This window comes from Neolamprologus multifasciatus, chromosome 20 (assembly GCF_963576455.1).
Source record: "Neolamprologus multifasciatus chromosome 20, fNeoMul1.2, whole genome shotgun sequence".
NCBI classification, from domain to species: domain Eukaryota; kingdom Metazoa; phylum Chordata; class Actinopteri; order Cichliformes; family Cichlidae; genus Neolamprologus; species Neolamprologus multifasciatus.
The window spans coordinates 19,507,839-19,518,431 of record NC_140458.1 but is presented as its reverse complement, the minus strand read 5'-3'; the positions used below and the strand labels follow the sequence as shown (position 1 = coordinate 19,518,431).

Here is a 10,593-nt window from a genome sequence, read left to right as displayed (position 1 = left end):
CCCCACTTAAAATGATGACAGAGGTCAGTAATTTGCACCAGAGGTACACTTCAACTGTGAGAGACAGAATGTGAAAAAAAAATCCATGAATTCACATGGTAGGATTTGTAAAGAATTTATTCGTAAATCAGGGTGGAAAATAAGTATTTGGTCACCTCAAACAAGGAAAATCCCTGGCTCTCACAGACCTGTAACGTCTTCTGTAAGAAGCTTTTCTGTCCCCCACTCGTTACCTGTATGAATGGCACCTGTTTGACCTCATCATCTGTATAAAAGACACCTGTCCACAGCCTCAACCAGTCAGACTCCAAACTCCGCCATGGCCAAGACCAAAGAGCTTTCGAAGGACACCAGGAAAAGAATTGTAGACCTGCACCAGACTGGGAAGAGTGAATCTACAATAGGCAAGCAGCTTGGTGTGAAAAAAATCAACTGTGGGAGCAATCATCAGAAAATGGAAGACATACAAGACCACTGATAATCTCCCTCGATCTGGGGCTCCACGCAAGATCTCATCCCGTGGGGTCAAAATGATCATGAGAACGGTGAGCAAAGATCCCAGAACCACACGGGGGGACCTGGTGAATGACCTGCAGAGAGCTGGGACCAAAGTAACAAAGGTCACCATCAGTAACACACTACAACGGCAGGGAATCAAATCCCGCAGTGCCAGACGTGTTCTGCTGCTGAAGCCAGTGCATGTCCAGGCCCGTCTGAAGTTTGCCAGAGAGCACATGGATGATACAGCAGAGGATTGAGAGAATGTCATGTGGTCAGATGAAACCAAAGTAGAACTTTTTGGTATAAACTCAACTCGTCGTGTTTGGAGGAAGAAGAATACTGAGTTGCATCCCAAGAACACCATACCTACTGTGAAGCATGGGGGTGGAAACATCATGCTATGGGGCTGTTTTTCTGCCAAGGGGACAGGACGACTGATCCGTGTTAAGGACAGAATGAATGGGGCCAAGTATCGTGAGATTTTGAGCCAAAACCTCCTTCCATCAGTGAGAACTTTGAAGATGAAACGAGGCTGGGTCTTCCAACATGACAATGATCCAAAACACACCGCCCGGGCAACAAAGGAGTGGCTCCGTAAGAAGCATTTGAAAGTCCTGGAGTGGCCTAGCCAGTCTCCAGACCTCAACCCCATAGAAAATCTGTGGCGGGAGTTGAAAGTCCGTGTTGCTCGGCGACAGCCCCAAAACATCACTGCTCTTGAGAAGATCTGCATGGAGGAACGGGCCAAAATACCAGCTACTGTGTGTGCAAACCTGCTAAAGACCTATAGTAAACGTTTGACCTCTGTTATTGCCAACAAAGGTTATGTTACAAAGTATTGAGTTGTATTTTTGTTATTGACCAAATACTTATTTTCCACCCTGATTTACGAATAAATTCTTTACAAATCCTACCATGTGAATTCATGGATTTTTTTTTCACATTCTGTCTCTCACAGTTGAAGTGTACCTCTGGTGCAAATTACTGACCTCTGTCATCATTTTAAGTGGGGGAACTTGCACAATCGGTGGCTGACTAAATACTTTTTTGCCCCACTGTATATTGTTGTTTCTGAATACTGTTCTTGTATTTGTTTATCTATGCATACAATTCTTTTGTAAGTACAACACCATTATTGTGGTGCTGTTTAATTCCATTTTGTATAGTACTGATGTTTAAATAAAAGTTTGAAAAAAAAAGAAAAAAAAAGTAGCTGCCGCCATTGTTGGAATTCAACTTTTGAAGTTTTGCGAGATCCTGAGTTTGTTTTGCGAGATCTCGCAAAAGTTTTGCGAGTTCCCGAGTTTGTTTTGCGAGATCTTGCAAAATTTTTGCGAGATCCCGAGTTGGTTTTGCGAGATCTCGCAAAAGTTTTGTGAGATCTCGCAAAAGTCCGTCTTAATTTTTTTTTCTCCCATGTCCCCTGCGGGGCTCCGTATTTATTTGATCACCAGAAAATAAGAGTGTTGTTTGTAGTTTTGTAGTAGGTTTACCAACCAAGTATGCATGTACATCTGCTAAGTTTTATATGCTAACCCATATGTTACGTTTGACAATGAAAGGCTTTGTATCTCCAACTTTCAAAACACTGAGTATCTTAAGGACTCTCTCTTGCTCTTTAGGGTCTCCTCATGCTACTGCAGAACCTTCCTACAATCCACTGGGGGAATGAAGAAGTCGGTCTCCTCCTGGCTGAAGCTTACAGGCTCAAATACATGTTTGCAGATGCTCCCAGCCACTACAAGAGATAAGCCCAATGCTTCCGCACCAGGGAAAATGCTGCATTTTGACTTTTAAAAATCAGTTTAAACCTTGAGTGGGCAACTTCGGTGTCTGAGATGCACATCAGGTGCTGTCTCTGAGGTAACGTAAAAGAGACTGACGGGATGTTATGTCAGTGATATCAACTGTGAAAATGAAGTCCAGTGAATATTAAGTTAATTTGGGGGCTTACATTGCACACAACTCAGTGAATATGGGACTATTTTGCAGGCAGCGTTGCACTGCAACGGTGGACTGTGACAGTATAAATAACAACTCGACTATGCCACTCTGGTTTACTTATACTGTTTTTGGTCATCTCTTATGTTCACTGTAAGCGTGAAAGAAGACACTGTAATATAGTGGGATGATGAATGTTTGTGAGATCATCCTTTTAGTGAGAAATGGTATCTAAAGATTATATTTTTTGCATTTTTTGTTTTACAAGGGACAATATTGGGTATAAAGCAGGCAACTGGAATACAAAGCTTAGTTTTACATTGTCTGGCTGGCAGTCCCCTTTCTTTGTTAAATAGAGGCTTTTTGGTTTAACCAAAATCGCTCTGTACAATCAGCATCTTTAAAGCCGCGACTGATATTCTGGGTTGTAATTAGTAAGTATTACCTAAGAGTAGCAAATAGAAGGTATTGTATTTAATTTTTTAGGTTGTGTTTGGGGTGTAAAGCAAAAAGACTGATTTGGTGTCAATATCACTTTTAATTTCTAAATCACTGTGAAGAACGGAGGTATAGTTTGGAAATAACAACAACTGTAAAGTTAGAGTTTTATTTAAAAATCTAAACTTAGCACTGTTCAGATCTTTCCTGAACCTGAACTGTGCTAAATTAATTCAGTAGCTACTTAAAATTGTTTAAAATTGTAGTGAAGTTTATACAATTGTAATCCAGCTTTTGATGAAGATTGCAGATTGACACACTGCATCAACACTCAAAAGTCAGCCAGCTGTCAGTTTTGGCCTGAGGTTTTACCCGGGCCAAAACTGGAGGTTTTACCCGAAGTGTTTCAAGAGATACCTGTCAGTGTAAAATCTGTGCATAATTACAAGTGATTAAAAACATTCAATAACATCAGTTATACAGAATATTTACAATCAGTATGTTTTAATTGGAGGAAATGCCTGTGTTGGTATTGAAAGTCATTATGCTATCTGAATGCAGCTCCACATCCCTGACAATACCCTATAGAGCATTGGTACGGTACACATGCAGTGTAATGCTTTCCTGACATGCTCCATGAAACTATTTGTGCAACAGTGTTTTTTTCTTTCTTTTTTTTTTTTTTAAATCTGATTGTGTGCGTTACAACTCATCTACCTTCATTGCCAGTGATAATAATAGTGCAACATATGTTTGAAAGGTATGACAACACTCTTATACTTTGTGCATCTAATAGAAAGAAAATCAATCTAAGTTGGGTCATCTGCTTCACTCTTTAACCTGATTCATTCTGGACCAAAGTTTCTGTTGGAAAGTTGTGACGCCCAGCTGATGGCTGCCACCGTCATCACCATAGATCACAGCAGACTGAATGGAGCAACATTGTTCATGAGTCTTAATCCATTTCAACTATAACTGGAGTTCTGAGCTACTTAATGGCATTTTATTCAGTGAAGTGCTACTGAAGACATGATGGTGAAATAGATTCTCCTTTATTTATGAAGGAACACCAGTCTTGTCCACTATTTATCAGTCATCAGATTTCCATAATCAATCTTCATCTACCACCTTGAATGTTTTTTGGAGTGTTACAGTATGCGTGTAGCCTTAAAGTCACTTTCATTCATTCAGGCGAGCCACATGATTGTCATTACTGTGACTCCATGCTGGGGTTTTTTGTTTGTTTGTTTTAATTTAAAGGTCATTCTGTTCAAAAAATGTGATGTTAATAGCTAAAGACTTAACAAAATGTTTTTTTTTCCAAGCAGCTGCAACAACAAATCCAATCTTTATTGGAACAGTACAGCTTGTTTTACAGAGTGCTTCACTAGTCAATGCTGGCTTCAGCCTTAAATGAAGACTTGTTAAATTATTACAGTCTCAGCTGTATATTCACCTTTTCTGATTATATTAAACAAACAAGATGTGTGTACATGGATTGGGTTGATATATTATTTTATAGCACCATTTAAAGCATGCAGTTCCAACATCCTTCACATTTATGATGAAATCTATGTGAGGAAAAAATTATACAAGCACATATAGTGATGTGAAAAGGTATTTGCTGTCTTTCAGGTTTGTTTGTTTGTTTGTTTGTTTGTTTGTTTGTTTGTTTGTTTTGGGGGGGGGGGCATTCAAAGTGGTTTTTGCTACAGCAGGTCATTCACCCAATCACACACACATTCATATAAACTTAACAAAAACTTTTATATGAATGTAGTAAAAACCACTTTGACATAAAAATATTACATCATTTCATAAGAAGAACATCATCCCAGCCATCATCAACTCAACTGTAATTGATGGAACTATGAATTCTGCTCTCTACACGAAAGAATGAATTTCTCACCGTCTGTTCATGCCCTGAAGCTCAAGCACACTTAATAATTCAGACAAAAATTCAAAATGCACCAGCAAGTTCACCTGTGAATGACTAAAAAATGTTTTTTGAGTGGCCTAATCAAAGTCCAGACTTAAACCTGATTGAGATGCTTTGGTGTCACTTTAAACAGGTGGCTTCTGCTCAAAAACCTTTGTGTGTGGCTGAATTGAAATGCTTATGCAAAGAAGAGTGGGACAAAATTCTTCCACAGCGATGTGAGCCACTGTTCTTGATTGTCGCTATTCCTGCCAGGGGTCGCATGTAATTACTATTTTAAATTAAGTTTGGATAGCTTTGTTCCCTTAATAAATGAAATCATCATTTAAAAACTGCATTTTATACTTACTTGGGTTGTTTCTCTAGTTTTAAATTTTTTCTTGAGTATTTCTGTGTGACAATAATTTATTTCAGCCATTCATTTTCTTCTTTTTTTCCAAGTCAGGGAAGGGGGAGGGTCACCAGGCAAAAGGTGGAGTAATCCTCCACGAGTTGCCAGTATATCACAGGACTAAAACACACAAACAGTCAGTCATAGCATTTATACAGCGCTTTTTGAGACTCTCAAAGCATTTTACAATTCCACTATTCATTCACTCTCACATTCACACACTGGTGCAGGCCAGCTACAGTTGTAGCCACAGCTGCCCTGGGGCAGACTGACAGAAGCGAGGCTGCCATATCGCGCCATCGGCCCCTCTGGCCAACACCAGTATGCAGTAGGTGAAGTGTCTTGCCCAAGGACACAACGACCAGGACAGACAGAGCTGGGGATGGAACTGGCAACCGGCAACCTTCCAAGATGAGCTTCCCAACCCCTTGAACCACGCCTATGGCCAATTAACCTAACCCATCCATATGTTTGGACTGTGGGAGAAAGCCAGAGTATACAGGGATCACCCACGCAAGCAGGGGAAAAACATGGAAACTTCACATAGAAAGGCCTCAGCCTGGTTTCAAACCCAGGACCACCACGCTACCTCAATCATTTCTACTCAACATCGCAAGGCATTGAAGATATCTCCACCAGCAACATTAAAGTGACATACACAAAAGAATCGATTTTATGATCCAATAAGAATAACTAAATAATAAGTAATTTACTTTAAGTACTCTAATTATAAACTCCTAAAAAATATTTACAACTTTTTCTTACGTTACCAGTTTCCTACATTATAATCTATTCTTTCTGATGAAATATGATTTCTTTGGGCTTTCCCTGCTTTGTTCTAGTTCCCATCTGTAACATGGTCGATATGAATCTGGAAACACCCTTGTTGAAAGGGGCAGAGAACATTTTTGATTTTATGTCTTTTTAATAGTTAATTAGGGGTCAGCAACTGCTGGAATTAATTTAAAAAATTTTAATAAATTGTTTTGGTTTGAACGTCATTTTAATTGTAACTAGCAAGGCTGTAAATGGGCTAGATAAGAGAGAGGAGAAGCATCATACCTACAGTCACTGTGCATACCTGAGAACTCAAGCTGCAAAGTGGGTAAGTGACGTGCCGGAAGTGACCCGGACCCAGTGCTAAGAAAACTTCGCTTTCAGTTTAGCAGTCATGCCAGTGTGGTTTCTGTTAAAGAATCCCATTAATAATGCAACGCACTGTCTGAATCGATTCACTCGTCAATACAGCCGCTGCACTGCTCCTGTCTGAGTGCCAAGGTAAGCTAGTTAACAAGCGCAAGTGTGCATTTCTGACGTGTTGGCGAGGCTAGCAGCGAGCTAACCTTAGCAAACACAAAGCTAGCCCGTGGTCGCAGCTGTGTTGTTGTAAGGGTACCGTTGTAGAGGCTCAGACTTATCACTAAACTGATACCTATCGTCTCAGTCTGTGTTGTCCAAATAGAATAGAAGAATAAAACTTAGCGACCAGTAATTCAGAATGTCAACAAAAAAGAGGAACAAGTTAAAAAGAAGGCACGTTTCCCCTCATCCTATCAGAGCTTGGCTTGGCTAGCTGTTGACTGTAGGCGTGGTGCCATTTAGCTTACAACCAAAACACTTCTCAGTACCTTAGCCTTTTAGATCTTGTGTCTGAGTGAATTAAAGGCTAGCTGCTCAAACCTCTTGTGTCTCCATTAAAGCCAGGAGAAAGCTTGGTGAAGGAGGATGGATGGAGTCAGCTGGAGTACTACAAGGTCCCAGGAGTCATTTGGTCGCTCCAGCTCAGCCACAGACACTCTGTCAAGGCTTGCCACCTTTATCGCTAGGGCAGAGACAAAACCGCACACACAAACCCAGAGGCAGCGTCTGCCTCAGCAGCCCACCTATCTGTGTCAAGAATGTGGTAGCGCCTTTCCTTATGCCACAGATCTGTTACAACACCAGGAGTCTGAACACACACTGCCCAAGCCTCACCGGTGTCCCTCGTGTGGCCAGGAGTTCTCCCTGAGGTCATCCTTACAGCTACATAAGTGCGAGTCCACACGCTGCGAGCTTTGTCATGGGATGTCATTGTTTGGTTCCCCCTGCTCTACGTGCGCGACTCACACTTCTGATCCTGGCAGGCCCCTGGACAAGCCACTTCACCGCCAGCCTCATCACATGGACCGCAGCCCATATGCGTGTGCCCCGTGTGGGAGAGGTTTCAGCCAGAAGCAGGCTCTGCTGCAGCACCAACAGGCCGGCTGCAATGAGCTGCCGTCCCTGTCCGATATAGCTGATGCCAGCAGACTCCCTGACGACTCTTCACCTGTTTCTGAGGGGGATTCCACTCGCTCTGATTCTTCAGATACTCCAGGGCCTAGTGGCCGAGCTATCAACACGTGCCAACTCTGCTCAAGAGTCTTCCGCTCAGAAGCTGCACTGCAACGCCATGAACAGGCCAGCCATGCAGAGGAGCAAAATGCCACTGATGGGGAGGTGAGGAAAGGAAAGAGTGCTAAGGTGAATGAAGAGCCAAGCAAGAGTTCAAAATCTCAAAAGAAGCTGCTGAGCTGTCGCTCCTGTGACATGGTTTTCAGGAGCACCTCTAAACTGTACGTGCACAGAAAAGAAAAGCACAGTAGAGAGAAGAATGTCAGGAGAGAGCCGAGGCCAGTCGTCATCAAGCGGAGGAAAGCAGGCACGTATCCCTGTCAGGTCTGCGGAAAAGTCTTTGTCCACCATTTATCACTTAGGGCACACTACAGACAGCATACAGCCTTGAGCTTGGTGGCTATCAAAAACAAAAGCAAGACTGTAGGATGTACCACCAAAGACTCCTCCAAACTATCAGAAAACAGACCAAATAAAGCCAAAACCAGCCTCGCTGAGATTAAGACAGTCAGGGCTGGCCCAGGGAGACCCAGGAAAGTCATTCGACGGTTGACCAAGAAAGGTGTTTCAGGGAGATGCACAGAAGTGCCTGAAGCTCAGGAGGAGGTGGAGAGAGATTTCCCGTGCCCCTCCTGTGCAGAGGTTTTCTCTCTGCAGCAGCAGCTGAAGGAACACATGGAGCTCCACCAAACCTCCATGAAGAGGAGACAGTGCAGTGTGTGCACCACCGAGATGGACACGTGCAAATGGCCAGGCTCCAGGAGGCAGAGGCTGTATCACTGCGTGCCCTGCCAGCAGGGGTTCTCTGCGCTTGACTCTTTCCTAGAACACTGTCAGGAGCACCTGCGAGTCAGGGTGGAGGAGGACAGCTTGACAGAGGGCTACACGCATCAAGCCAACAAAGCCTGACGTGTCAGTGTGAATGTCATCAGCAACCCGCCTTTTTGCCTTGAAGGGTTAGACAGAGGGGAGTGATGAAATCTCTGTGAAATTCTTGTTGAGTCACGAGTTCACTGATTGAGCATTCAGAATATATTGCTTTTGTACCCCAAGCTCGGGCTTTGTTATCCAAACCATATCAACAGTTAAAAAGAATGTCTTATTGAGCTTTTATTTAGCCCTTTACCATGAATTTTATTTTCTCGTGCAAGACTCATTGAAAAGCACAATGTGGATATCAGTTTGTCTAAGATCCATCACAGCAGCTTTTAAAGGGAGGTTTAATCAGTGTTTGTACATCTGAGAACATGACATCTTCTCAGATGCGTCTTGCAGAGCAACGGTGCATTAATAAGTTGCATTGTAGTGAAATACAACAAAGAAGAATTACACAGAATATGTGTTTATGTTGTTTAGCAGCAGCAGCCTTTAAGATGAGTCTCAGCTTTATTACAGCAAGACTGATGATATGAAATTGAACATAAAGCTAACATTTTCACTGTGAAGGACTGTTGTTGTCTGCAAATTTTCACTCTATAATGCATTGAAAACTGTAGAAGCCAGAACAGTTTGATTTTGATTCGTTTGATCCATTCAAAGTATCCAAACCTTTAAACCCAGGAGTCCCTCTTTCAGACCAGTTGTTGTCTGTGTATCCACTTTTATACCACAGAGTGGTATAAAAACTTCCACAAATTGTTGTATTAGGGAGGCCATAAAAAGAGCATAAACCTCTGCCAGTCAAACTTGTGGAGTCACCCACTGTGGCGATCCCTTGTGAGAAGGGAGCAGCTGAAAATGGCTGTTAATAATAACATCAGTTGTGTAAAGGTTCCTGGACCTTGGATAAACTTCCCAGCGCTTAGAGTTTGAACTGTTCATTTCTAATCAACCCCATTTTCCAAAAACAGGTTGGGATTTGCTCGGATGCTCAAAGTGGAGCTAAGCTCATCTTTGCCTCAGGGTTTTGTTTTTTGTTCTTTTGAGAAATGAGGCCATCTGCTCAACTGTGGTACATTCTGGCCAGAACACTGCCTGACACATTGTTTGCTACTTGTCTAGTTTTTGTTATGTTTTCTGCTGTATTTTCTTACAAATTTGGCAATAATTATTCATCAATTGTGGTGTCTGAACTTGTCGTGTTGTCAGTCTTGTGTCCCGAATGTGAGTGTTAGCAGCACTACTTGGAGCACTGGGTGGAGGTTCATTTCTTTGCTCGAGAGATAAAATGCAGCCCCAGGGTCTAAATGAGATTGTAGTGTGTAACACTGTTTGTTTACATGCTGTTTCCTAATATTTTATCATGGAAGAGAGATCGCAGTAATCTATATAGTGAGCAAACTTGGCTTTCATGGATAACTCTACCCGAAACAATGCCTTTCATAATGGCCCTGCTTTTTAGCTTGCATGAGCTCGGGTCGTATTTCCTAACTATGCAAACAGATGGACTGACGGCAGCCCTTCAGTGTGTCTACGATGCTCAATAAGTGCGCTTTGGTGAATAAACTTAAATCAACATGATTTTTTTTTTCTAAAGTATTTTCAACTACTGTTTTCAAAATGCGACTGTGAACATGTAGAAGATACGTTTCTAGGTTTTGAAGTTTCTACTTTTCTGAGGTCTTTTGTAAGTTGGTGTGTATGGCTCTTTGCAGATGACATAAATAAAATTTAACAGTTGTCAGATGTTTTCTTTGCATCATTTCTGCTGTTCTAATTCTGTGAATTTTCAAACTGACTGCATGCCACAGCAGACTGATAGTAATTAATGGATGACAGTTGAAATTAGCAAGGGGAAATTGCAAAAATTATACCATAATTTGATTTTATTCAAAGTGGTTTAAAGTTATTTCATTTCTACTCAAATATATACATTTATTTTTGATGATTTTAGATAGTTTCTAGGTTCAGATAATATAAATCATTATTGAAATTGCAGGTCGCAGCTAAAAGCTCTTCCATTTGTATTCTGAACATAGTCAACGGTGTAACAACTAATGGCCATGAAGCTTACACATTACTCTTAAAGCAGGAACAGTAAAACAATGTTATAAAATGCAATAATGTACAT

The 10,593-nt window shown here is 41.6% G+C and overlaps 2 protein-coding genes across 5 annotated transcripts in view; both read left to right on the top strand.

Moving 5' to 3' along the window:
• The window catches only part of tbc1d22b (TBC1 domain family, member 22B), a 29,426-nt gene extending 25,054 nt beyond the window's left edge, over positions 1–4,372 (top strand). For all 3 annotated transcript variants that reach the window (XM_085144663.1, XM_085144662.1, XM_085144661.1), the window contains one exon: positions 2,124–4,372. In XM_085144663.1, coding sequence (XP_085000789.1) covers positions 2,124–2,252 — 129 coding nt within the window. In that variant the 3' untranslated portion in view covers positions 2,253–4,372. The remainder of the gene's footprint in view (positions 1–2,123) is intronic.
• Positions 4,373–6,229: 1,857 nt separating this feature from the next.
• LOC146494833 (uncharacterized) lies at positions 6,230–10,351 on the top strand. Of its 2 annotated transcripts, none has more exons than XM_085144665.1 (2): positions 6,230–6,315; positions 6,911–10,351. In XM_085144665.1, exon 2 carries the CDS (start codon positions 6,936–6,938, stop codon positions 8,490–8,492), a length of 1,557 nt encoding a protein of 518 aa, XP_085000791.1. In that variant the 5' UTR covers positions 6,230–6,315; positions 6,911–6,935; the 3' UTR covers positions 8,493–10,351. The 2 variants fall into 2 exon arrangements, with proteins under 2 accessions (XP_085000791.1, XP_085000790.1); XM_085144664.1 differs by lacking the exon at positions 6,230–6,315 and adding an exon at positions 6,324–6,488 and having other exon boundaries at positions 6,911–10,350.
• Positions 10,352–10,593: the final 242 nt, after the last annotated feature.